This window comes from Pogonomyrmex barbatus, unplaced genomic scaffold, assembly GCF_055798465.1.
Source record: "Pogonomyrmex barbatus isolate J1 unplaced genomic scaffold, ASM5579846v1 scaffold10, whole genome shotgun sequence".
Classification (NCBI taxonomy): Eukaryota; Metazoa; Arthropoda; class Insecta; order Hymenoptera; family Formicidae; genus Pogonomyrmex; species Pogonomyrmex barbatus.
In genome coordinates, this window is record NW_028297099.1 from 5,632,986 (window position 1) to 5,660,351 (window position 27,366).

Here is a 27,366-nt window from a genome sequence, read left to right on the forward strand (position 1 = left end):
TTGTTTTAAATATATTTTATAAAACGTCCTATTTTTTATACAGCATATAAAACAATACTCTGTATTTATTTTATATTCACACATTAGCTCTATATGACTGTACCACCATAACCTTTCGTTATATGCATAACTTTACAGTATTCGGCGGATTTTACATTAATACTATGACAACGCACTGTCCTTTGTCTGTTGAATTCCTTGCTTACCGCTGACCGTGGCGGCGGCACTCTGATTGAACTGGTCGGAATTCGCGTGTTTCGAGCTGTGTTTCTGCGTGATATCTAATTTCGTTACGTCAGCACTTATAATCCTATCGAAAACCCTGTCCGTAGTAGGTTCCACAATATTACTCAATTCGGGGACCGTCGTTTGCTTGGAACGCTGTCCGTCCTTCGCTTCCGCTGTACCAACACCGCTCATCGCACGGGCAGGCTTTGATGGACCTTTCAAATGTATAATGTGATTACTCAGGGAATCGGTATTGCTCTGCTTATTTCCTATGTGATTGTGAACTGTCGCGTGATTCGCGAAAACGGAATCCGTCTTCCCTAAAAATTGTCCATTCGACGTCTCGGCGTTGAAGGGTCTGTCCTTCACGTTACTACTCCAGAAAGAATCGTCAAAGACATCGTTGTCATGTTGATCTGGCGGTAGACGACTGATGCGAGTTCTCACGATTGAGAGATGCCTCTGCACGTAGTCCTGGTGTGGCGCTAGAGCGGCAGCGCGTTCCAAACATTGTGCCGCTAAATTCAGTTTACCCCGTTCCACCATTACGACGCATAAATTATGTAATCCTTGAATGTTGGTAGGATCCAGTTGCAGTATTCTGCGATAACACTGAAACAATTACGTTGATATTATATTTCCAGAACTATTGATAAAAACAACCCTTGATTTTTAAAAACAAATTTCAACAGAAAATTATGATAAGTTTTGCATGATGTCTCTTACATTCTCCGCGGCATCTAGGTCCTTTATATTATTAATATAAATATCTCCTAAAAGGATTAGGCCTTTTACATGATCCGGATGAAACCTGACCAACTGATTTAAAAACGGTGCCGCTTCGAGCGGACGCTGCTCGTCTGCCAACAGTAATGCGAGATTGAACAAAGCGGAGCGGAAGTCTTCCTTCAATGCAACTGCATTGCGGAACCAACGCTCCGCGCTACCGCTATCGTGATCATCCATAGCCAACATTCCCAGATTGAAATGTACACGCTCGTTATTAGAATCCTGTAATGGATACATGTTAGTCCATATTAATAATATAAATTATATTAAAAAAAAAAAAATCATGACTACCTTCCGTAAAAGTTTGAGTAATCTTTCTCTAGCCACTTTACGCAATTCTGCCCGTCCTAATTCTTGGAGTAGTATAGCTGAATTCAGTAATGCTTGTTCATGCTCTGGATCAAATTCTAAAGCTTTGTCCAAGTATGCCAAAGCCTGGGATGCTTTCCCTTGTTCCAAAAATACAACACCAAGCTGTGAAAATTTCAATAACTCAATTTTTGCTTTTTAATTAATTGCATTCTATTACTTGCGTTGACTCTATATTTTATATGATAAAAACCCAAACTTACATTATAATAGATATCAGGATTATTACTGTCATAAAATAGTGCTCGCTCATAAACTTCTTGAGCTTCCTTTGTACGATTAAGTTTAATTAAAACATCGCCACGATTAATATATGCTTGAGTATAATCCGCGCGCATACTGATCGCTTGTCTGTATAATAAATCAGCTTCTTCTAATCTAGTTGCATTCTTAGCTATCAAGTTAGCCAAATTAACAAACACATTTAAATGATTCGGTGCTATGCGTGCTTGATAAGATTCTCCCGGTTTTGCTTTTGGTAGTAACGACTTGGCCTAGAAAAAAATATATAAATAGATGTATAACAAAAATAAAAAAATTAAACAAGTTCGCACACACTTTCACTTTTTTCCCTGATATTATGTACCTTTAAATATGCGTCTTCAGCTTCCTTAAACATTTTCAAATGATTATAAGTTCTTCCGACATTAATATGTGCTCCAATATCGTCACCCTGAACCTGTACAGCCATATTGAAAAAATTCAGTGCTTCCTTGAAACGGCCTTGGCTTTCCAACGCATGACCCACATTATTGAATAATTTGGCATTTCTATCGTTTACTTTTAAGCCGGACATGAATATTGAATATTCATCTAACCAATCGTAATTTCTGATAAACGTTTTTGTCGTGTGTGCCGCTAGAAGCGTTACGAGTAAAAGTAATACTGCCTTTTTGCATCTGAAAGAATATTTTATGTAAAAGAAATACTTTCTATGATTTACAAAAGCAATTCGTATAAATTGAGTTACATTCACAAATAAGTCAACTTACTTCTTGTCTGCTAAAATGCTCCATCCATATCCAATAAGCATGCAAAACCCCATGGAAGGAGCGTACAACACTCTCTCAGCGATTACAAATCCGACCGGAAAGAAAAGATTTGACGCGGGTAAAAAAGGGAGTATCATCATAGCCAAACTCTGCAGGCATTATTTTGAGAACATATTAGATCATTAGTATTGTTAATTACAGAATTTGTTAATTACAGAATATACAAAATTCTATTTACAACACATGCATTTTATATTCAGCAAACATATAATTATTCAATTATTTCTTTCTGCTACTTTGGTCTAACGTGCAATCATGCACGTCTCTACTAACCATAATAAGAATGACTGATGTTTGTCTGCTACGTGTTACAACAGCCGTCACAAGCAATCCTAGTACAGTTCCGTGAGTAGCTAGGGTCGCGAGATTGCGGATATCGGTAAAGCTTTCTATTAATGGTATCGTCCCCATTGTCCAATCACAGCATAAATCACTTGGAAGAAACAGCAGTCTTAGATTCACTGCAGCGAGATAATTATATGTAAGCTGTCTTGTTGGTGTTGTAGCAACTGATGCGGGATTGTCGAATCTAAAAAAGATGCATACATCACCATCAATTGTAATGTATAAGTAAAATTATATGAAAATTGTATATATACAATTATACCTGGTAAATACAGGTAACTTTGAGCCCATTATATGTAACCGTAGAATAAGCAGGCTAAATGTAACAAGTGTAAGAGCGGTCAAACGTTTTGTACCCTCGCCTGACCATGCAGGTGAAATTTTATTACCACCAAAAGCTGACTTTAGTGCTAAGAAAATATCCCTCGCTCTAACCTGAATAAATAGATATTAGCATAATCTTGCCATGAAAATCACATGTAATTAATGTATACCGAATGACTTTTACCTTCTGTACAACAAAAATTTCATACAGTACACAAACTGCAGTTGCTGTTATTCCCTGCTCTTTACATAACATTGCAGTAAACACAAAAAACATGGATAATATCAAGGATTTCCACCCTGTAGATCTTTTGCTTTTACAACATTTAGTATATGTGATTAAAGCTGCCAGGTAAAATAAGGAGGACAAAGTTTCTGCCCTACCAACTACACCTGTGACCTGGAAACGTAATTACAGCCATATTTATCAATAGCTATCATTTACGATAATAATTTAAATGTTTTCTTTTTTTTAATTATTACATACTGCTTCTGTGTGTATAGGATGCACGGCAAAAAATAAAGATGACACAAAACTTGCTGTGTCTGATAGAAACATCAAACAGGTCCTGCAAACAATTTGCTATTTCTTTTCTTGCCTTTAGTCTTACAAAAATAATTTTCTGTAATTTTATTCGTAAAATGATGTACAAAATTGAAATAAGACTAACCTGAAATATAATAGACATACTCCAACATGTAGAATAACATTTAGCAGATGATATCCCATAGGATCTAGTTGATGAATCAGGTAATTCCACCGGAATGTGAGAACGCAAAGAGGTCTATAAGACTTGTGCGATTGTTCCTATTTAAAAACAGAAAAGAAGAAACAATTGATCACAATTTAACATCGCAGATTATTAACAAGAGATGAATACTAAAAAGAATAGAAATAATAAGAAACAATGTTACATTTTTCAATCTTTGATGATGTTCAAGTATATATATAGGAGAATCATATAACCAATATAATCAGTATAAATCAGTGTAATCTGATTATTAAGGACCTCACTAATTAGTAACATTGTATTAATATTAAAATTTCTTGCTCAATAATTATAATATAATACATATTGTATATAACATATTGTATTGTTGGATGAGAAATTATAATATTGATGTAATGTTATGTTAGGAAATTGATGTTTACTGAAATAATGTGTGCATTCATCAGAAATTCATATTATTTAATTTTAATTAACTTAAATGTATCAACATTTGATTTGTTACATTATGACAAATAAATAAAAGACACAATAAAAAAAAAGATGTGAATAAACTTATGTTCCAAATTTCTGTGACTTATGATTCTCAATCTCATATCTTACATTTGCAAAATTTTTTATTCTAGTTAAATGATTATAAAAAGTTATCTTAAAAGTTTATATATTATTTTCTATGCTGTCTTTTTTTTTTTAGTAGGAATACCGAAGTTATTTCTGACGAGTTATTTCTGACGAATTCTATTTTTTAAATTAATTTTTCTCTTTTCAAAGGTAGAATTAAAAAATTTTCTGATCTAACTTTTCACTAACTCTTTTCATTAACTCTTCATTCTGATAGAATGTAAAAACGAGAAAATTAAAAAAATCTATCTCTTTGATATAAAAAACATATGAATTTAAAAAAATAGATAAAAAAATGAAGGTTTAATATTTTTAAAACGCCCAATGACTAAAAAATTATATTACAAATAATTAACAAACGAAAAGTATGTAAGATTGGAAATCGCACATCTCCAACTGAACTTTCGTCTCGAATCTCTTTTGTTTCAAATTGAAATTCCAAGATAAATTTTTTATGAAATTGAATAAATATAGTGTTCCCAGTTGGATACGTGCTCGAAAAGATTTAACATCATTGAAATTATTGAGCAGAACGCAAATAGATTTGCGTTAAATATAATAGAATTCTCTCGTCCCATTTTACATTTACAATATAAAATCAATATCAGAAAAACAGAGTTTATTTTGTTCTACTAATTGGTGCATAATTTCGAACCTAATCGCCGATGTAAATGTTCGGCATTATCATCGTGTGTAAAAATAAACGAACAATCGGCTATTCACTCTTCTGGAGGACATTTGGTGCGTCAGAATCTGAATTTCTTGAAACTACATTGATTTCAAGTGCACCGATTCGGCGACATCAATTGCCGACCGCCGGAGATAAGTAAAAATCTAATATTTGCCAATCGTCAGGAGAGCAAATACGGGGGAGATCGTTCTCGCTCTCGCTTTCGTATTGGCGCAGGGTAAAAATCTGAAATTTCCGAGACCGCATCGATTTCGATCCCCGCTCCGTGTGTCAGACGGCTCCGCGGCGCATGAGGGGGACGGAAGACGAGGAAAACGGAAGAAGAGACAGGATGGGGGATCGGATCGGGATGAAATGGACAGGACGCTCGCGGATCAATACGCAGGGGGCCATCTATAGAGGAGGGAGCAAGAGGGGGAAGGGGGATCTCGGCCGCGCGTCCTCCGGCAACGGGGGTCGGACGATGCCTCCTCTTTTTCTCCTCTCTCTCTCTCTCTCTCTCTCTCTCTCTCTCTCTCTCTCTCTCATTCTTTCCCTTTTTCTCTTTCGCACCTTGTGCATCGGGGTGCCCCAGAAGTCGTTGTAGAAGACATTCTTGAGGGGCGTGTGAGGCCTGAGGTCACGGTTGTCTTTGATCGCTGAGATGTCATCGAAGACGAAGCCGCAGCCGAGGCTGTTTAGGTACACGGCGAGCGCGGTTACCGCCACGATCGCCGCGAGTGCTCCCCGCGCAGGCACTCCCATCACAAATAAAACATCGATCGGCCGGCGACCTTCTGTTTCTTTCTCGCGCGCGATCGTCGCCGCCGCTGCCGCGGACACCGTCGTCGGGGCCGACGGAAGGAAGAACGTTTCTCTCTCTTTCGCTCCCTCTCCTCTTTCCGCCGCTTCTTCTATCCTCCTTCTATTCCTCCCTTCCTCCCTCCCACCCTCACTGCCTCTCTCTTTCTCTCTTTTGCTCTCGTGGGTGTCGCGCGGTGCTCTCAACCGTAAGAACTCCACGAGGGACGTACGAATGTCATTTCCACGCACGTCGACCGCGCGTAGCCGCGTCCGCTTTTAGGCACATCACAACCGACCGCGACGCACCGCGACCAGGCACCAGCGCGAGTGCCGGCGAGCCCAAGAAGAACCGCGTCGCCACGACATAGCCGTCACCGGTTTGGCGGGGCAACGACCCGGGAGACGACTCCGACGCCTCACCCGGTAGATCTTCCTCGCGGCCGCTCTCTCGGTGCTGTCCCGATCGTGGAGCTAATCCACATACATACATACATATACATGCACACACACGCACACGCACACGCACACACACCGGGCGATCGCGAACGAGAGGAGACAGACGCGTAGGATGCGATGCACTCGCGGGAGAACACGTATGGTACGTACGCACGCACGTATGTCCGCGCACCGCGATCGAGCTGTCAAACGGCGGTACTCCGCGCTGCGCACTGTCGACGTCACGACGCCAGCGACGCCGGCGTCGCTGCCGCGCGATATACCTCATGTCCCGCGCCCCCGCGCTCAGGAGCTGCGAGAATATGAATGCAGAACGCGCGTATGCGAGAAAAGATTTTGCGTTCCGCAAAAATTCGTAAATTTCGTACGATCGAGATAAGCGGAAAATCGAAGATGGTATCTTGTCTGAAAAGTTTATTTTCGGCCTTTAACTACAGTGAGCTTTTCATATGTCGATCTCTTATCCGCGGAGCATCCCGGGATTGAACGTATGCTGTCGCGCAGGTATAGGTGGTGCTGGCGACCGGACTTAAATATCATCTCGCCGTTGAACAGCGGTCACTTCTCGTGCGGTATAGCGGTGATATATTTTCGATCGTGTTGTCGTGGACGAATTTTCCTCTTGTAGTGACGAACGGGGGGGATACGTAACGCAACGCGAGCGAGCGTAATTCCGTTTCGCAAACGTAAACGCGTCACTGACGAGTGAGCAGGTCACATCGGAGTAAGATTCATGACCTTCGACGTTTGTTGCTCCAAATCGGTAAATCACGTAGGGGTAGGGCTATGTTCCAAAATTTTATTTGATAGCTAGAGTAGCATTTAATTGATCCAGTCAAAACCAAATCCTCCCTCTTTTCGTTCTGATTGATCAATTAAATTACTCTGCTCAAGTAAAGTTGGAATGTTTGGAATGTAATCCAAGGCGGATTCGTTCCTGCTCTTCTTTGTTATTTGTCTTCTTTGTTTATTTCTTGCAAAGGGAGGGAGGAGAAGAAAAACGGATGGCAATGCGCCCGGCGATCGTCTGATTTTCTCAATCTTCGGAGCGTGAGACTTCTTCGGAGGATCTGATTTCGCGTGTCAAGCTAGTTGATCATCGCGAGATTTTTATTCTTGCGTATTTTGCAGAATTGACTTTTTTTATTGCAGAATTGAATTTTTATTTAAATACGCGAAATACGAGAACGCTGTTTAATCTTGTAAACTTTGCAATTCACGCTAGATTTGAAAGTTATGTATGTGTGAATTGATGCTAAGTCGAGCTGCCTTGATTGTTATCAGTGTTACTTGTTGAAAACAAGCGATTTAAGCATCCGCTATGCCACGAAGGAAACAGCAGAGACATCGTCCCATAGGGGAGGATACTCGAATTGCAGTGAATTTGACTATAAAAAAGTTGTTGGATTCTCCGGATCAAAAGGAGTTAGAATTTCCATCATCGTACACAGCAGAAGAGCGAGCGTACATTCATGAATTGGCTAGAGAACTTGGTCTCAAGTCAAAGAGCCGAGGGTACATTTAAATGAGAAGAATATATAATGCTTTTTTAAATTTTAAAACTTATTCTAATATTGTTCATTCTATAGGAAAGGTACAAATCGGTTTTTGACAGTGTATAAGAGAGAAGGCTCAACGATAGTCCAAGCAGATGCTGTGATAAAATTGCAGAAACATTCGAAGCAGAGTATATACAATTTGATGCAGACCTTTCCATTAAATCACAAAGAATGCCAAGATTTACTTCCTCCAATTGAAAGAGAACGTCCTCTTAATAATGATGGTATGTAATTAAGATTGTAAATATATCAATTATTTTCATATCTGGTTGTTTGTATTTTTTTTTATTGCGATTATTAATCTACTTTATAGATATCTGATTAAATTGGTTTTTGAGAAAAAAATGCTTTCACTGTTGCAGTAAATACAAATACAAAAGCGATGGGCAGATTAAACAACAGCATACCACAAGTACCTCAATTGAAAACTAATTTCGATGTGCTACACTTTCGCAAATCTCTGCCAATTTTTAATGCGAGGGAGGAAATTCTCAATGGCCTGAGCAATCATCAAGTAGTCATAATTGCAGGTGAAACGGGATGTGGCAAAACAACACAAGTGCCACAGTATATATTAGAACATTATCAGCAGAAGCATCAAGCTTGTAGAATTATTTGTACACAACCTAGGCGGTTGTCTGCGGTATCCGTGGCCGAAAGAGTAGCGTTCGAAAGAGACGAGAAAATCGGCCAGACATTTGGATATCAAATAAGACTGGAAAGTAGAGTAGCTCCTAAAACTCTCCTAACATACTGTACAAATGGAGTGTTGCTCAGAACTTTAATGGGCGGTGATTCCGCTTTGACTACGCTCACGCACATCATCGTCGATGAAGTTCATGAACGAGATAGATTTTGCGATTTCCTTCTGATAGCTTTAAAGGATGCTTTGGTTAAATATCGTTCCTTGAAACTTATACTTATGAGCGCCACGATGGATACTTCAATCTTTGCCAAGTATTTCAATAAATGTGTCGTCATCAATGTTCCCGGTCGTTCATACGACGTAGATGTATACTTCCTGGAGGACGTTTTGAAGATGACTGGTTACATGTCTAAGGAAATGCTTGCAAAGAAAAAAGAGTTTTTAAAGTGGAAAGATAAACAAAAGACTTTAGAATCTTGGAAGCAATATAAGCCCCAGCATTCCAACAGAAATACAAAAAGCGAGAAAAGTTTACTGCCTGCTCCAATTTTAGCTCAACAAAATGATCCTATACCTGAGAAAGTTAAACTAGAACCTTGGCTGGTAGAAGAAATGGACAAAAGTATTTTCGACGCATGGGTAAACGGTAGAGAGGATAATTTTGCACAACTTTTACATTTTATACTATCCGAAAACGTTTCTGTAGATTATCAGCATTCAGAGACTTCTATAACACCATTGATGGCTGCCGCAGCTAGAGGCTGCATAAACACGACCGAACAACTTTTAAATTTAGGTGCAAATCTTAATTTGAGATCCGCCAACGATTGGTCGGCGTTAGATTGGGCAAAGAGCAGAAACCATACGGAATGTGCCGAATTAATCGAAGCTTATATGAAAACTTACGATTGTGCAGTACCGAATAATGAATTGGCACACGTCGCAGATACGACGCTTTCCGAAGAAGATAAGTTATTGCTCGATATATATCATCATACGTTTAACGACGACAATATCGATTATGACCTGTTGTTGGAATTGATTTTATACGTCCATATAAAAATGCCTCCCGGTTCTATCTTAATATTTCTACCAGGATACGATGACATAGTTACTATGAGAGAAAGAATCAGTGCGGAAGATAAGAAGATGAATCAGGGTTTACGCTACAATTTGTACGTTCTTCATTCGAATATGCAGACTTGTGATCAAAAGAAGGTGTTTAAATCGAGTCCTCAAGGCACACGAAAAATCATTCTTTCTACAAACATAGCCGAGACCAGCATCACAATTGACGATGTTGTATACGTTATTGATTCAGGAAAAGTTAAAGAGAAGTCCTTCGATGCTATATCTGGTGTATGTACTCTGACTTCCAACTGGATATCTCAAGCTTGTGCGAAGCAACGAAAAGGTAGAGCGGGCAGATGCAGAAGAGGAATCTGCTATCGTTTATTCTCTTCGGTTCGATTCGACAACATGCAGTCTTATCAGACACCTGAAATTCTACGACTACCTCTGCAAGAACTCTGCTTATACACGAAACATTTAACTTCGGGAAATACGCCTATAGCTGAATTTTTAGATAAAGCTTTGGAGCCACCATCTAATGTAGTAACGAGGAACGCGGTTCAATTATTAAAAACAATCGACGCGTTAGATCCGTGGGAAGATCTTACTGAATTAGGGAGTCATTTACTAGATTTACCAATTGAACCAAGACTCGGAAAGATGTTGTTGTATGCCGTCGTTTTAAAATGTTTGGATCCCATTTTAACGATTGTTTGTAGTTTAGCATACAAGTGAGTATATATTTAGATACATACAGCACTATGAATTATTATACACAAACGTTTTTATGAAACAAATTATTGTAGAGACCCCTTTATATTACCGTCACAACCGTCACAAAAGAGAGCCTTGACTGCCGCGCGAAAAAAATTTGCTACCGGAACATTCTCGGATCATATGGTGGTTTTGCGAGCATTCCAAGGCTGGCAGAATGCCAGAGCGACCGGCAAGGAACGTGCTTTTTGCGAGAAAAATTTCATCTCCGCTCCCGTGATGGAAATGGTAGTTGGAATGCGTACGCAGCTTCTCGGTCAATTACGCGCATCCGGTTTCGTTCGAGCCAGAAGTCCCGGGGACATTCGGGACTTAAATTCAAATTCGGAAAATTGGGCTGTCGTGAAAGCAGCCCTGACCGCGGGCTTGTATCCCAACTTAATTCGAGTTGATCGAGAGCACATGCAGTTACGAACGCAGTACGTAAAGTTATGATTAAAATATTTGGTTGATATGTAGACGTGCAACATTGTTATTGACAATGTTTTATTACAGGAAAGAGGTGAAAGTATTCTTCCATCCCTCATCAACTTTGAGAGATTATCCAAAGTCTCCGAGGATGACGTCCGCACAAACGCATGCAACTAACGTGCAATCTTTGCCGTGCGATTGGCTACTTTACGAAGAGATGAGCCGTACAGGACGTTTCTGTCACGTGAAAGTTGTTACCCTCGTAAATCCATTAACTGTAGCGTTATTTAGTGGACCAGCTAGATTACCGATGGATGTAATCTACGAAGCCGAAGGTAAGCAACATTTTTTATATATGTACGGCATATTTTCTTTTTAATATTTTAATAACATGATATGTATTTGTGTGCACAAAAATATTGTTACTGCGTTTGCAGCTGTTCCGGAAAGCGAATCAGACTCCGAGGTTGACGAATCTCATGAAGGAACCATTTTTAAACTTGATGATTGGGTAGTGTTTAAACTTGATCCTGAGACGGCCCAATTGTTCTTACATTTACGACAGAAGTGGAACGCTTTGTTCCTTAGGCGTATGAAGGCGCCAAACAAAGCTATGTCAGCGTTAGACGAGAAAGTCATTAACACTTTGGTGACTGTGATCACGAATGAGGAACAAGCATGTGGGCTCCAGCAGCCCGCTGGCATCGGCCAACGTCCGCGTCCATTAATCGTTGATTATTATCCCGCAAATGTCAGAAGAGACGATTATCCGGAAGTAAGTTCATAATATTTATTTAATGCTCCGTGTGCGTATAATGTAGATAAAATAGATGAAATCTTAATGTAATCTATGCATTTTTAGAGATATTTCTAAAACAAGAAGAGGAAATGTAATCTATTGTTGTGTACAATCTGTGGTCTGCAGGTTTTCTTGATCGTTACTTTTTGGTCTTTTAACGATTGATCACTGTAATCCTATTCTGTATTTAAATAACTTTTGTCGATAATGACAATGAATATTTATACAAAATATATAGCGTAATATCTATGGGTATTTATTGAATATATGAGTGTGTTTCATATTACATTCTAATTTACAGTATTGACAAAGACTGTTGTGATATAATAAGTTTTTGAATAATACTCATTACACTTGTGATCCTCTTTGCAGAGCTTTTGTTAAGATATAATTGTTTTCTTAGTAATATTATCTTAGATTTTATTTCTATAAGATAGAGGATATTCTTTTATTCTTCGGTACCATCTCGGTACAGATTAAAGATTGATACGATATCAGTTATCAAGATCGATATATATCTTATATATATCTTTCTGCAATGGGTCCGTTCTGCCAGAGTAAATTTATGAACATATGATTATTGTCTAACAATTATATGTACTAAAGCAGCGTAAAAAATGTGCTTTAATCTGGTCCCTAATTCGGAAGTATGTAAATAGACCTTACTCCGTATCTTATAAAAATGTGATATATTGTGTAGGCACTAAACTCTTAGCTATCTTTTATACTATGCGTAACATATATCATTATACACTCTGAATGATTAATATAAATTGTTATGAAGTAGCAGCTATATAAAATGTGAGAAAAAAATTAGAGAAATTTCTGGTAAAATAGAGTAATTTCTGGTTAGTATGCTACGTAGCATAATTGTCTTGCAATATTTTACACAAAAGTTTTGATTATTGTTTAAAATCCAGACTGAATTAGTCATATCGTTTTTGTATATGTGTCACACACACACACACACACACACACACACACACACACACACACACACACACACACACACACAAAAGTAAATTTGTGTATGCGTATGCGTGTGTGTGTATATACTTACTATTGGTAATTCTATATTGAATATTTACTCTTTACATTTATCAATATTAATATAATATATATATATATTATATATATATATATATATATATATATATATATATATTAAAAACGCACATAATTTTACAAGGTATGTTTTATTTTTTTCTTTTAATTTTGTGATTTAAATAGTGTTATTATGTTTTAATGATTACATATGACTAGATAAACACAAACAATAAAATTAATAGACAAAGCACCTGAGCGAGCTTTAAGTTGAATTGTAATACTGGTCAATGTGATAATGAAATTCATATATAATAAAACCTAGTAAAAAATGAGATATGATAATGTAATCCTCTTTTTATTTGTGAATCTCCATCACGATCAATTCATCGGTTGGACTTTGATCCCAGTTCTATGTTATGCAACATATATACGATTATGTTATGCAACATATATACGATGAGTATATGTATTAATAGTTTATGAAATATGAATTTGAAGTTCAAGATAAATCAGTTTGTCGTTATTTTATAGCTTGTGATTTATAAAATCTAAAAATATCTACATTGTAATTTTTTTCTTATTTTAGATTTATATTCATTTTTATTAATATGGAGTAACTTTAATCTCGGTTTAATTTATTCTTTATCTTTTTTTATGATTCTTTTAGAATTAAAAGAAGATAAAAAGTAAGTTAAATCGTGAGATTAAAATTAATCTATACTGACAGAAATGAATATCCTGAAATATTGACATGCAATACAAAAATCCTATATACATGTGAAGTTATTGCATCGTGTAATAAAAACAGTTCTGTCTGTTATTCCGCTATATAATTTCTATCGTGATTATCCGGAAAAAAAGCGTATCAAGTTGTTTTGAAGTTTCAACGAGTCGTTAATCAAATATAATTTCTACAAATAAAATGGAGCGTTGGCGGTTTTTCTGCCATGACGTTTTTCTCTGCTTACTCAATTCACGATTAAATCATTGTGTAGTTATTTTAGTTACAATAATAAAAAAATGCAAGAGAGAGAAATAGATGCGCTGTATACACACACACACACACGCGCGCGCGCGTGTGTGTGTGTGTGTGTGTATATATAAATTTTATATATATATAATTTATATATATATATATAAATTGATATAAATGTCAAAGCAATGTCGCGCGCGCGCGCACACGTGTGACGCACGTGTTGCGCTAGATCGCACTGTCACTCATGCAATCTTGAACCCACGTGATTCCACGATATCGGCGATCTTGGTTATGTCTCCCAAGATCTCGATGAGCGTAACATTTGACCGTAATCATTTATGCAAAGTTCCCACGTGTTTAAAGTGCATAAAGAAAAAAGAAATAATTACATGCTCGAGATTCAATCGATCTGTTTTCGAATCTGTTATTATTTCGAAGTACTTTGCGGCGATTCGAGTGACGCTCAGCTGTTTCGTTCCATTTAAACCGCGTTGCAGGTTGCTGTCGCAGATCGATGTGCCTAGTATGTTTTTCACGAAGATCTGAGATATTGCTTCAAGATGTTAGCCGTCATTCGGAATTCACGCCGTCTGTCAACGGCAAATCGAATTTTGGAGCGATCCACTGGACTTTGGCCTAACCTGTCACCGTTCGTACGTTGCAAATCAGGTAAGTTCGCGCCGAGTTTTATAGTCGATTGTTTTGTTTTTTGTTTTTTTTTTTAATATATCAAGTATATTTCTATCTGCTTCTGTTTTTTTCAGAAAATATAGTCGTCACCATTGCCGACGTATCGAAAGAAGTGAAACCAGCAAGCAATCCGGAATACGTTCCAAGAAAATACTGTTGGTATCATAGACTTTGTTGTTTATAAGAATACAATAAGTCATTAAATGTCGTATGTAATGTATGTAATTATTTCTTTTTTTTTTTAAACAGTGTTGAACACGTACTCTCAGGAAGCACTGAGACATCTAAAATGGATGCTTCAGAAAGATGTTTTACGCCAAGACATGTTCCTGATGGGTGGACCTGGTATGCGGAGACGGGAGCTTGCGCTCGCCTTTCTGGAATTGACGGGACGGGAATTGGAATTCATTGCGCTTAACCGCGACACTACAGAGGCAGATTTAAAGCAAAGGAGAGAAATCAAGAGCGGCACTGCTTATTATCATGATCAGAGCGCAGTGAGAGCTGCAACTAATGGGCGAGTTCTCATAATTGAAGGTGTGGAAAAGGCAGAGCGGAACGTATTACCAGTGTTAAACAATTTATTAGAAAATCGTGAAATGCATTTGGAGGATGGTAGATTCCTTATTCCAGCGTCTCGCTATGACAAATTACTGAAGGTGAATGACTATTTGAAATTTATGTAGAATTTTGTTATTTTTCTGTGGAACTATCTGCAAATCTTGTTCCTAATTATTTGCAAATAACATGCGGAAAATTTATTTGCAGGTACACACACGAGAGGAGTTGGACGCGTGGCGTCTTGTGCGAGTCAGCGAAGATTTTATAGTGATAGCACTGGGCCTACCATCACCACGATATCCTGGTCATCCGCTAGATCCTCCACTCAGATCTAGGTTTCAAGCCCGTCACATACCACCACCAACGTTCGAGGTAAGTACATTCTCGTGCGCATAACTTTTAAAAGCTTAATGAAATTGGCCAAAAAGCAATTAGCTGAATAGATTCCGTGTGTCATTCTACAAGAGGTATTGAAATGTTGAACGTTACACGAAGCGTACTAGTATTATGTTTCAGAGATATATTGCAGGAGTCAAAGTAACATTTAGAAAAGTCATTAAACAAGTTTCTGATTGTACAGCGATGCAGTCTCATCAAAACTTGGTCGCAGAAATTTGCGATCGTATACGTATCGTACTGATTGCCTAGCTCATTATTAAAATTGCCTCCCCGATGATTAAGGGACACGAGCCTGATTTATGTCTCCATTACGCTCTCCGTTATCTGGACTATCAGATGTAGCTATTACGATAAAAATACGAGGAGCAACAATTTAATAATTTAGCGACGACTTTAGGGGAATGCCATATGTAAAACTATCCGCTCTTGCTCCTTGAAGGAGACGGTCGCGCGGTATATAACTCGCGAAACTTTCGTCTGATTTATGGGGCCGGGAGTGGCGTACCATTAGGCATGGGGGTGCGGAGGTCGCACGAACCCCTCCTGTCCCATCCCTTCCTTCCGGTGCTCCTCTCGCTCGCATATAAACGCGAGCTCGTGGCTGCGCCATGGTCACAGGCATCGCGCGGCTCGGATCGCGTGTCCAAACAGTCGAAACCTTACTTGTCCTTCCGTGTACGCCCGCGAGTCGATACGTCGGGGATTCGAACGAGCTTACGTATTAGAAGGAAACGCGAAGCCGTCGGTTCTCCAGGTTTCGGCACTGTTCGACAGCGCGGTAACGTTAGTCGCGACGTCACGAACATGACACGTCACATTAGTGATTAAATTGCTCTCTTCTTTCCTCTCCGAGAAATTTTTCGACGGTGCCGTGACAATGTCAACCGCATACTCATTTATTTATTACTGAAAAATATTGAAGAACTGCTGAGCGTTGACTTATTTCATTGTTATTTTATATTTTTATTGGAATATTGTACAATTGGAACATTGTTACAATTATATTAAATTCTAATCTAATATCATAATTATATTTATTGCACAGTATTGGGATGTGATACTATTAAATGATCTGAAATAAGATTGACCGAGCATAAGAAAACTAATAAAGTTTTCTTTTTATCAAATCTGAAAAAAATTATTCACCAGTCGGAGTAATTATCGATATTTTTCCTGACGTCGTATCGCGTTATGCCGGCTATATGGGCATCGTCGGAGAGGCCTTTGTTTGTCCGAACCGTCTGGGTAGACGGTATGCGTCACGCTGTTTTGTCACCCGACGATCCCGTCGTTAATCCGCTACGTCGGCATCCACGAGCGTCCGCGGAGAAGAGTTTTCCCGCGAAACATCATCAGACCGACGTCGGACTAGACCGCTTGAACAATTGTTTCATGAATCTACACGTGGTAGTGGAGAAGAATTTCCCGGACAAGAAGATCCCGCCAAGGATCGTGCGCAGACAGTCGGCCCCACCTTGCACGAGGACGTGCGGTGAGAAAGCGGGAGGTCTCCTGGAAATTTATATGAACGACATCGACAAGTTGGACGAGAGACACGAGAACTGTCAAACGTTAGAGAATGAAGAGACGACATTTCCGACGAGTGAGAGCTCCGATTACGACAGCGGCGTTGGACAATCGTTGCGCTTGCAGCGAGACGCGTTCTCCACTATGACGGAATGCAAACAGATCGATAGATCATCGGACGCACATTGGAATCCGTTGTCCGAGAGGGTGTTACAGTGGCTGGATCTCTCCGGAAGGTCGCAGGACTACGAGCTCGAAGTGGAATCGGGGGAAAACCCAAAGAGGGTCCAAGAGGGTCGACGATGGAGTGTCGCCAGAAGCAGGAGGAGGAGGCATCTCTCACAGACACGCGAGGATTCGGGATTTATGGAAAGGGAGCGCATAGTCGTTCAGAACTACAAGCTGCAGAAAAATTGCAAGTTGGAGTGCGTTACGAAGGCGACCGAGATGAAGTTTGCGCGAAAGCGATCATCCAAGATGAAAGATAAAATGAAGGAGGATGATGCTCGGAAAGAGGAGAGGATCGAGGAACGAGCTCCGCGTGCGGAGGAAAACGATTTGAGGAACGAAGATGAATCGCGGGACGATCGGTCGGCCGTGTGGTCTCCGCCAGGTCGCCTGCAGCTGCACATTGTCATGCCGAGTTTCAATTCCGTCGAGAAATGCGCGTCCTCGCTGGAATCCCTGGCCTGCGATTGAATGATAGACCGCCGGTCAAACGCGCATTCCCATTTTCGTGTGTCATCGTTTCCGCTGCACCTGACATTCCTTTCGCCGTTATTTCTCTAATGTCGCGCTGGGAATTTTTATTTGTCGGCGCGAAAAACAAAAAGAACGAAGAGAAACGCCTGCGTAATGAATAACTTATTTACTCATTTTCCAATATGTGTGAGAGTGCTTAATTGTTATTACTAGAGATTTCGCGTATTTACGATGTTTGTTAAGATAAAAGCCATCGGCGTAATGCATGTTTGTCATGTCATCGAATGTTGCAAAAGAGAAAGGTATTTATTGAATTAATTATACTAAAATTATACATCTTTATAAATTTGTTTGAATACTTATTATTTGTGCAATTTTTAAATGTATTTAGAAACGAAGACTTTCCAAGAAACTTTGACAGTCTTGAATTATTTTATTCGATGTAAATTTACTGTGAAAAAATTATTAGCTAATTTCGCAGCTAGATTTTTCTTTGTTTAAATTCAAATTCCGCATAAAATTTATACAGAACATTATTTTTTTTCGATTTAATTGTACCTTGTGATGTGTATCTCGACGTTCTGCGAGATAGCATTTTCGTTGAGAGTTAATCCGGAGCCGTGTCGCAAACTCGTTATTGTATACCGAGAGAATTGGAGCCGACGGAGACATCGCCTTGTTTTACGTCGGCCGGAAACTGAATAGAACTCAGTTAATAATAACTCATGGAAAAGATCACTTAAAACTTCAAAATAATTACACGGCATGGAGTATTTAAACCATTTCTCGTGAAACGAATATTATCCGTCACGAAGCATAGTGTACATATTGCTTGTCCGTAGGAATTGCTGTCACGCGCAGAAACGAGTCCAGAGACACATATGTCACAGAATTTATGGATAATTTACAGATATATTTATATAGACCAAGAACTATCTAGAGAGAGAAAGTTATAATACTGCAATCTTTTCATGATTTATATATGTCTTTCAATATCTCACATTTCCTTAAAAGTAATAAAAAAATGGAGTATTTACCGTCACAGAGATAAAATTATAACACATTTCAGGTATTTTTATTTCCAATCATAAGAAAGACATAGCGTTATCTCACATTTTCTATTTTCATTTGTTTACTTTATTTATGATACTTTTACACATATTTATATATATTTTTTAATTTTATATAATTAATATAATGTTGTATGTTATATGTATATTATGTTATGTATTATTCGGGTTAGATCGGAATTATTCGCGTTTTATATGGATTATGTGTAACATTGCTCGTGACTTCGTTGACTTATGTGCCACCTCTGCGAAACTGCTGGCAGTCGTTATAATGGAGAATGAAAATAATAGAGCGACATGTTCAGGAATCGCGCAAGACAGCTCTATAATATTCTCGGCATCTATTTTCAGGGTAATAAAACTTGGTATAGAAATAAGGGGGATGCGCAGACATCTATTTTCTACATACACGGCATCATCGTTTAATAATCAATCATCGCGAAAGTCGACGTATTAAAATAGAAGTTTGACTTTACAGCTGATGGATGTCCTTCGAAAAAATGTTGCCATAATTTAAGTTTGCCGTGATATATTCGCGGTTATCAGTGGTAGATACGCGAAAACTTGAATTTACTTGGCGATATTTATGATAACTAGATTTAATTGATTAGGATTTCTTAAATAAAATACGAAAATTATATTAGGTTTCAATTATTTACCTGAATTTCTTGCACAGTTCATGTTCTCTCCTTTTCTCTCCTTGGAAAGAAAAGAAAGGAGGATAAATTGTGCAAGAAATTTAGTTGAAAAGAGACAAGCTTATTATTAGGCTTATTATTATTTCTACAAAGTCTAAGGCTACAAAATATCGCAGTTGAAACAATGAGAATCTTTTGTCCAACATGAGAGATCTTGATCTTTGGGTGCATTGAACTGCGGAAATCACTGGAAATAATGAATCGCGTGTTGGCGAAATAGCCAGCTAATACTCTGATAACCCGGTGACACGTCTCTGAAGGAAGATCGCGAACTTTTCCGAACCCGGGAACTTTATCAACCCGATGTATTATCATAATCACGATGATATCCGCGAATCGATCTTATTATTTATCGTCAATCTGCTTCGGAATCGATGGAGAAAGTAGGATACGACGACGAAGCCCGACGTGTGTAACAACCGAACGTGGTGTCGGGAGAGTTACGTTATGGAACGTTTTGAGAAGGGGCGAAATTGATTCTCCATTTCTTCTATTTTCGCGGCGGGTCCCGGGGACGAGTCACGAAAACCACATTTCCGCCAACGCCGCAATTACGGCCGATAGAGGGCTCGAGATTATAACCCGGGCCGAGAGTTGAAAGTTTTCGATGGAAATTCCGAGGGTGGGCGGATATCTCGCGCGCGCGGTTTCCGTGCCGAGTGATAGTTATTCACTCGGTGCACGGGGGCGCAACGTTGGAAAGCTCTCGGTGTTAATCACTCACTCGGAAGGAGGACCGTTTCGTACCGAATTGCGGTATATAGCATTCCTCACGTGCGCGATTTCGCCAGTTCCTCCTCCTCTCTCCTCCTCTCTCCTCCTCTACCTCTTCCATTTTCTCTTTCTCTCTATTTCGAGTGCCAGGTATGCCGACGAAGGCGGAGAAGTAATGGGAAGGTAACTCTGCTCCGAATTCGAGTAGTTCAACGCACCGTAGATAGACCGTTAAATAACGTTAAATATATTGCGTTACATCCTGTAACAGCCTTGTAAACTTCCGCGTTGGAAACTTTCGTCAGCCGAGTGAGACTGCTGCAATGCTCGAGCGCGGAATCAAGCTTGTTATCAAGCTGTTATTAGTTTAAGTAGTAAAAGCGTAATAATATTTAAGCACAAGTTTTTTACGCTTGCTTAATAATCGAAAATTCAATCGCAGATACTTTTGGTCGTTAATTATGCGAGCATCATTATATTCTTTTAAAATTATTAACATCTTATAATTAGAATATACAATTGTACGGGATGCAATTTATTCAAATTGAGGCTTTTTTTTTTTTGAGAAATGTCAAAGACCATAAGATTTAATTTTTAAGGAACAATTCGAGGTCTTGAGAAACTTAGCGCCGAACGTTGACGCTGGGAAATTGTCGCAATTGTTGTCGTGTGCTCATGCATTAGTTACTCAAGAAGCTGTCACCATAGGTCTGCCAGATTTTCCTTTGGACAATTTATCATCGGCCGCTTTAATTATGGTAAATTAGGATGGATCATTATAACGGACACTTCGTTGTCATTTTTACATTAATCTCGCGTGTTTGCACAGGACAAAAGCTCCGATCTGTCGGTGTACGACATTTTCTATAGGTTTTATCCGTACAAACTATTCCTGGGTAAAGAGGGTCAGAATGCCGTCGAGGATATCCTTGGGACATTTAGCGTATTGAACGATTCCAAAATGGAACGTACCATTACTAGTAAAGTAGCCGTTACAAAAATAGCTAATGATTTTTTGGAGATTAATATAGAACGCGATACCGCAGAAACAAGTTTCCATGTAAGTTATGAATAATTATTCGTTCGCATCATTTCTACATCATTAAACATTGCTGTTAAGTGCCTCAATCTACTTTGCAAATAGGTTCCCTGCGGCACGAGCCAATTATCTGATAGCGCAAATAATCATTATATAGAGACCAATCATCAGAATAATTTGTTGGCGAGTATGCTGGAATCTCATTTAGTGTCCGATTTCTGCTTGATCGGACCGAAAGGCTGCGGCAAATCCACCACCGTCCGACGGCTCGCCGATTTATTAGGGTATCAAGTGGAGCCAATAGTGCTTTATCAGGCAAGTCTCGGACACTTTTCACGAAGCTGACGTAACGTTAGTTTCCGATTTGCGTTTGCGGGGCAGACGAGCTTAGCTTCGAGTCTGAAAGAAAAATTACTCGCGATGGCAGTTCGTTCGAGGAAAAATGAAACGGTTGAAATATTTTCTTAGGATATGACTTCCAGGGATCTGATACAGCAACGGACCACGTCGCTTAACGGCGACACGGTCTGGCGAGACTCGCCGCTGGTCGACGCGGCTCTGCACGGCAAACTGGTCGTGCTGGATGGCATCAACAGGATTCATTCCAGCACTTTAGCTATATTGCATAGGTAATCTCGCGTTCGTATCTCGCGTTCGCGACATTTGACGCGAGGGCTTCAATCAACGTTGACGTGTAACGTGACGCGCCGCGTTTGTCCCGTAGATTAGTCCACGATCGAGAGCTGCAGCTGCATGACGGTAAACGACTCATACGAGCCGATCGTTACGACGAGATAAAAAAAGAGGACAACAGATCCGACGAGGAGATGCGCGACCGGGGTGTCCTGCGAATCCATCCTGCTTTCAGATTGATAGCTTTAGCCGAGCCGCCGATCGTCAACAGCTCGTCCGGCCAGTGGCTGAATTCCGAGCTGCTCAGCCTGTTTCTCTTTCACGAGATGAGACCGCTCGATAAACGCGAGGAGATTCATATTATTCGGTCGAAGGTGATGAAGCTTGGGACACGTCGACGCGTCTTCAATCGCGGGTGGATTCTCATCGAATACTCTGTTGCAGTTCGGGGAACCCAGCCGAGCGTTATTGAGTATCATAGAATTAGCACACGTCCTACGTTCATCCAACGATCCGACCCTGCTGTCTCTCGCCGGGTCGCTCAGTACTCGGCAACTCCTGCGAATCGCCGAGCGAATGCACAGATTTCGCTGCGACGATGCTCACGACGCGGTGCAACGCGCGTGTTTGGCGCGTTTCCTACCGACGCTCGCGAAGCAGGCCCTCGAGGACTGCTGCCATCGTCTGAGCATTGTCCCACCGAAATCCGCGGCAGACTCGGCGATTGAGTGCTCGGTTACGGGAGACACGGTGAGGATCGGTGACACCGTCGTAGATCGATATCGCACCGCGGCGCTCAGCAAAGTACCGGATATCCTGTTCTACGACGTGCCGGAGCACGTCGCGCTCCTGGAACGTCTGCTGCAGGACTTCAGTCTCGGGCAGAATCTTCTGCTGGTCGGCAATCAGGGCGTCGGCAAGAACAAAGTCGTGGATCGACTGCTGCAGCTGCTGAACAGGCCGCGCGAGTACATTCAGCTGCACCGCGACACGACCGTGCAGACTCTGACCCTGCAACCGATGGTCAGGGACGGCAAAGTCGTTTACGAGGACTCACCGCTCGTGCAGGCTGTTAAACTGGGCCACGTCCTCGTCGTCGACGAGGCGGACAAAGCGCCCACGCATGTGACATGTATATTGAAAGTACGTACTCGACGATAGTAGAGCTATTACAGCGCGCGAACACCTTGTCGGTCGTGAATCGCGAGACGATCCTATCATTTTCAGACTCTCGTGGAATCGGGCGAAATGATTCTGTCGGATGGTAGGCGAATCGTTCCCCGCGCCAGCGGCAACGCTCGCAACGCGAACAGCATACCTATGCACCTGGACTTCAGGATGATCGTGTTAGCGAACAGACCGGGCTTTCCATTTTTGGGCAATGACTTCTTCGGTGCTTTGGGTGACCTGTTTAGCACGCACTCCGTCGACAATCCAAGTATACGAAGCGAGATTCAGCTTCTGAAGCAATACGGTCCGCATATAGATGAGCGGACGATACATAAATTAGTGAAAGCCTTCGGCGAGCTGAGAAGCATGGCCGATCAAGGTCTAGTTTCGTATCCTTACTCAACTCGAGAAGTGGTTAATATAGTTAAACATTTAGAGGTGAGCTTTTTTTACGCGAGAATTTTTTTTAGACTGATGTCGGTGACGGATCTAATTGATTGACACCTTTTTTTGTAATAATGTTGTAGAAATTTCCAAATGAACCGTTGGGCACCGTAGTGCGCAATGTCTTCGACTTTGATCGATATAGCCAAGAAATATTCGACACTTTGGTAACTGTGCTTCATAAGCACGGAATTCCCGTTGGAGCGAGTCCAAGTAACGTTGCTTTAGCTAAGGAGTAAGATTCCATTTCCACGTACTTTTAAGTAGGCGAAATTAATTAATTCGAACAATTTTGTAATGTATTTTGTCAATTTTATACACGATGAATTTATTGTTAATTATATACATAATAAATGAAAGTGCGAAAAAATAAAGGTAAAACCGGAAATGTTAACTTTCACACAGACGCGCACAATGCTCTTTCCCCTTTTCCATTCCAGAATACCTTTGCCCGAGATGAAGATCTGCGGTAGTTGGAATGTACTAAGCGCGTTCCAAAATATACCCGTTCAGGAAAGGTACGTTAAGTTGAAACCGCCAACGTTTCCGGTACAAAATGATCGCACTCTAGATCGAATTGAGGCCAGATCCGCCTGGTTCACGGAACTGCAGACTTACTGGACAATACCCATTAGCGAAAACAGTACGGTGGCCGCTTTAGCGGTCGCGAAAGGAAATAAAGGGGACGGTACGGACGACAGAATACATGTTCTCACGTCGAATCCTTTGAGTGTATTTAGCATGACGCCGGAATCGGAGCAGATTCGCGAGACGTCGTTACAAGGCTTGATTAGTCCAGTTAGGGGCAATATACCGCTTTATAACATTGCGGTTGACAATCTTGGAGATGTTATCATTCACGAAGAGACTGTAAGTAAATATATCAATGATAAGCAAGTGTTTCTCCTTTATACGTAACGTTTATCGGATTCGATCGTTTTTAGAGCAATTCCGTGCTTGTGGTGAACGTAAACGAGGGTTCCGCTCGAGAATTGCAAATCTCGTCCTTTTTGGATGTCGCCAGCGAGAAAATATCAAATGCCTTTAGAAGTAGAAATCCTCAATGGAAAATGAATACGGATTTACTCTTGTCGCACAATCTGATTGTTTTATACACCCAGGATCATGACAAAATCGAAGTCATTAATTTGCAAAACATGTGTGCTTACTCGATGACTTTACCAAATTACATTGAATCAGTTTTACTCGCGTCCGACAAGAAATGGCTAATTCAGGATGTGTCAAAGGACAAATACATTCTTACAAAATCCTCGGATTCCAATCCGTGCCCCAACGTGTTACGCGAGTTGGACGAGTCTAATAGCGCCGATTTAAAGACCGGCAGTGTCTTGAATTGCGGCAAGAGTAGTCTGCACAAAACAGAGCTGAGCAAAGCTCTTCAGCAGAAAATAGACTGTCCGAACAGATTATTAGCGACTGATAATACTTACGCCGGCATAGCGACGGGTTTCCCCGATTTAGAAAGCTCTAAGCTGCACTTTTGGCCGAGGAAAGGAAGAATGCGCAGTTTTATAAAGCCTATCATTACGCAGGATGGGCAAGTGGTTAGGACGATCTCGTCCAATCAAGTACCAGACGAGGTTTTCCCGAAGGACAAAAAACCCACGGGAATATGTGGTTATTTAGAGATAGTTGATACGGTAAACCACAAGCTGCGATATATACCTATTCCGGAGTAAGTAAATTCATAATAAATAAGGATTGCACTATAAAAAATGAAGGAGCTATAAAATTTTATTTATATTTTTAATATTTTTGAAAAATAATATCGGATTTGTATGGAAAGAATAGTTTTGCTGAAATATTTAAAAATTTAGCCAAATACAAATCTAAAAATATTTTTGTCAGACCATCTAAATAATTATTTTACACGTTCAAATTGGTTGGTAAAATATTAAAAGTTTTTGCGATATTATATATATTATCATGCTTAAGCGTCTTACATAATAATTTTGATCGTTTTAAAATTTATTTTTAGATTTATATCTGGTTAGATTTATATCTGGATCAATATCTGGTCAAATTTTAAATATTTTAGCAAAATCACTCTCTGTACGTTTGATATTCTTGTGTGTATTGTTTATTTTTGAACAATTGAAAAAAATCATTAAATTTCTTTTATGTAGACCGGTTAATGTCTCGCCATTGACACAATGGCTGTATGCGAAAGATCTTCCGCTTTATGCGTCACTTACGTCGAATGAAGGTCTCGTCACAATAGATGCCGGTGGTTGTGTCCGTTTATGGGAAACATCAATCACGAATATAGAAAAGTCGTTAGGCGCGTGGCGTAAAATGATAGGCGCCGACGAGGAGAAATTGCAGATCACCAAAGAAAGATATTCAGGGCAGGATGTCAGCGGGCCGAAACACGGAAAGATCGATAAAAATAATGAACCACACGTAGGTGGCAATACTTGGGCCGGGGGAACCGGAGGTACGGAGATATTCAAACAAGATAATGAATGAGATAAAATCAAAGGGGAAATTACATGTGTTGTTGCATTAATAGTATTATCCCCCAGTTATCAATCATCATAACTGCATAGAGAGATTGCACGAGACTGTATTTCAGGGAGAGATACGGCGGGTTTGGGCGGAAAGGGAGGACCGTATCGGCTGGACGCTGGACATACGGTGCATCAGCTCAGTGACGAGGAGAAGAATGCAGTGCCGGAACATATAAAGAAAGCCGCTCGCGAGATGGGCCTCCGCGCATTCAAGCAACGACTCAGGGACATAAAAATGAGCGAGTACGACCACAAGCTGTACAGTCAGTTCAGCGACGCGGTTCACAATCAGGTGCAGGCCTTGAGGGTCATATTAGGTGAGCGTCGTAAGCCTCGAATCCGGCTTTTATGGAAGCCAGTATTCCTTACCGCACGTGCGCGTCATGTATAGGTACGCTGCAGGCCAAGAGCAACGAGCGACAATGGTGCAAGCATCAGACGTCGGGTGAGCTGGATGATACGAAGTTAATCGAGGGATTAACGGGCGAGAAAACGATTTATCGACGCAGGGCGGAGAAGGAGCCGGAGATTGGCGCTCCGCAATTGAAACCAAAGCGATTGAAACTTGTCGCGGATGTATCTGGTAGCATGTACAGATTCAACGGCTACGATGGCCGGCTGGATCGCGAGTTGGAAGCTTGCGTCATGGTAATGGAGGCTTTCAGCGGCTACGAGGGTAAATTTCAATATGACATTGTCGGCCATTCCGGCGACGATTACCGTATTGTCTTCGTTGATCGCACGCAACCGCCGACGGACAATAAACGAAGGCTGGAGGTGATTAAGGCGAGTAGATTCATTCCTGCCGTGTTTCTTACGGTACGATAAGCCATGCCATTTAATTAGTAACGAGCACATTTGTCTTTACAGACGATGCACGCTCACTCGCAATTTTGCATGTCCGGCGATAATACATTGGAGGCGACGCAGCACGCAATTGCGAGTCTGGCGAAAGAGGATTCCGATGAATCCATCGTGGTTATATTGTCGGATGCGAATCTAGAACGCTATGGAATTTCTTCTGAACGATTCGCGAGATTATTAATGTCTAATGCGGACGTGAATTCCTATGCTATTTTTATTGGATCGTTGGGTGATCAAGCGACTAGGTAATTTTAAAATAATAAAACTTTTATTATCTTTTTCTTGTCTTTATCTCTTTTGTCGATATTTAATTAAAATATTTAAATTATTTTTAGATTGATGAAGAAAATGCCTTCTGGTCGCGCATTTGTATGTATGGATCTTAAGAATATACCACGAATTTTACAGCAGATATTCGCCGCTTCGGTTTTAAGTACAACGCGATCGACTTAACGCGAATAATAATTAGTCCTAATAATTTTACAAAAATAGACAAAAATAGCGTCTTTTCGCTTATAACTATTAACAAAAGGGATTATATATCTTTTTAGAATACACATTTCATATCATAATCATGTTTATATAACGATTGTAAATTTTTGTAAATAAAGAACTTTCAATTTTGCACATAAAAATCTGAAAAATCTACGTAATA

At 40.1% G+C, this 27,366-nt stretch overlaps 3 protein-coding genes across 7 annotated transcripts; 2 read left to right on the top strand and 1 right to left on the bottom strand.

Moving 5' to 3' along the window:
• Positions 1 to 6,556, bottom strand: LOC105432562 (protein O-mannosyl-transferase Tmtc3). The gene is made up of 12 exons (XM_089085465.1): positions 5,700 to 6,556; positions 3,779 to 3,915; positions 3,595 to 3,676; positions 3,292 to 3,507; positions 3,046 to 3,218; positions 2,712 to 2,967; positions 2,379 to 2,527; positions 1,973 to 2,285; positions 1,590 to 1,880; positions 1,309 to 1,491; positions 955 to 1,239; positions 1 to 840 (listed from the first exon to the last, which is right to left on the bottom strand). The coding sequence occupies exons 1-12, from the start codon at positions 5,889 to 5,891 to the stop codon at positions 163 to 165; spliced, it is 2,955 nt and encodes a 984-aa protein (XP_088941591.1). The 5' UTR covers positions 5,892 to 6,556; the 3' UTR covers positions 1 to 162.
• A 209-nt stretch (positions 6,557 to 6,765) lies between these two features.
• Positions 6,766 to 13,040, top strand: LOC105432561 (3'-5' RNA helicase YTHDC2). Of its 5 annotated transcripts, none has more exons than XM_089085461.1 (8): positions 6,766 to 7,164; positions 7,369 to 7,901; positions 7,976 to 8,169; positions 8,308 to 10,393; positions 10,469 to 10,855; positions 10,932 to 11,182; positions 11,285 to 11,622; positions 11,710 to 13,040. In XM_089085461.1, the coding sequence occupies exons 2-8, from the start codon at positions 7,708 to 7,710 to the stop codon at positions 11,719 to 11,721; spliced, it is 3,462 nt and encodes a 1,153-aa protein (XP_088941587.1). In that variant the 5' UTR covers positions 6,766 to 7,164; positions 7,369 to 7,707; the 3' UTR covers positions 11,722 to 13,040. The 5 variants fall into 5 exon arrangements, with proteins under 5 accessions (XP_088941587.1, XP_088941589.1, XP_088941586.1 ...); XM_089085463.1 differs by having other exon boundaries at positions 7,671 to 7,901; XM_089085460.1 differs by having other exon boundaries at positions 6,766 to 7,149.
• Positions 13,041 to 13,906: 866 nt separating this feature from the next.
• c12.2 (von Willebrand factor A domain-containing protein c12.2) lies at positions 13,907 to 27,346 on the top strand. The gene is made up of 19 exons (XM_011647409.2): positions 13,907 to 14,338; positions 14,434 to 14,514; positions 14,609 to 15,018; positions 15,128 to 15,292; positions 20,630 to 20,788; positions 20,860 to 21,090; positions 21,175 to 21,384; positions 21,538 to 21,698; positions 21,794 to 22,076; positions 22,147 to 22,845; positions 22,930 to 23,310; positions 23,400 to 23,551; positions 23,757 to 24,186; positions 24,261 to 25,012; positions 25,464 to 25,774; positions 25,913 to 26,164; positions 26,239 to 26,633; positions 26,718 to 26,956; positions 27,047 to 27,346. Exons 1-19 carry the CDS (start codon positions 14,230 to 14,232, stop codon positions 27,162 to 27,164), a joined length of 5,538 nt encoding a protein of 1,845 aa, XP_011645711.2. The 5' UTR covers positions 13,907 to 14,229; the 3' UTR covers positions 27,165 to 27,346.
• Positions 27,347 to 27,366: the final 20 nt, after the last annotated feature.

Bases quoted from the DNA above. Each gene is read 5' to 3' on its own strand.
- LOC105432562 (XM_089085465.1), bottom strand. From the start codon at position 5,891: ATGGGAGTGCCTGCGCGGGGAGCACTCGCGGCGATCGTGGCGGTAACC. The intron at 3,508-3,594 runs GTATGTAATAAT...TTACGTTTCCAG, and splicing joins ATCCTATACACACAGAAGCA to GTCACAGGTGTAGTTGGTAG. The intron at 3,219-3,291 runs GTAAAAGTCATT...CTATTTATTCAG, and splicing joins AAATTTTTGTTGTACAGAAG to GTTAGAGCGAGGGATATTTT.
- LOC105432561 (XM_089085461.1), top strand. From the start codon at position 7,708: ATGCCACGAAGGAAACAGCAGAGACATCGTCCCATAGGGGAGGATACT. The intron at 10,856-10,931 runs GTACGTAAAGTT...GTTTTATTACAG, and splicing joins CACATGCAGTTACGAACGCA to GAAAGAGGTGAAAGTATTCT. The intron at 11,183-11,284 runs GTAAGCAACATT...CTGCGTTTGCAG, and splicing joins TGTAATCTACGAAGCCGAAG to CTGTTCCGGAAAGCGAATCA.
- c12.2 (XM_011647409.2), top strand. From the start codon at position 14,230: ATGTTAGCCGTCATTCGGAATTCACGCCGTCTGTCAACGGCAAATCGA. The intron at 23,552-23,756 runs GTAAGATTCCAT...TTTCCATTCCAG, and splicing joins AACGTTGCTTTAGCTAAGGA to AATACCTTTGCCCGAGATGA. The intron at 26,165-26,238 runs GTGAGCGTCGTA...CGTCATGTATAG, and splicing joins GGCCTTGAGGGTCATATTAG to GTACGCTGCAGGCCAAGAGC.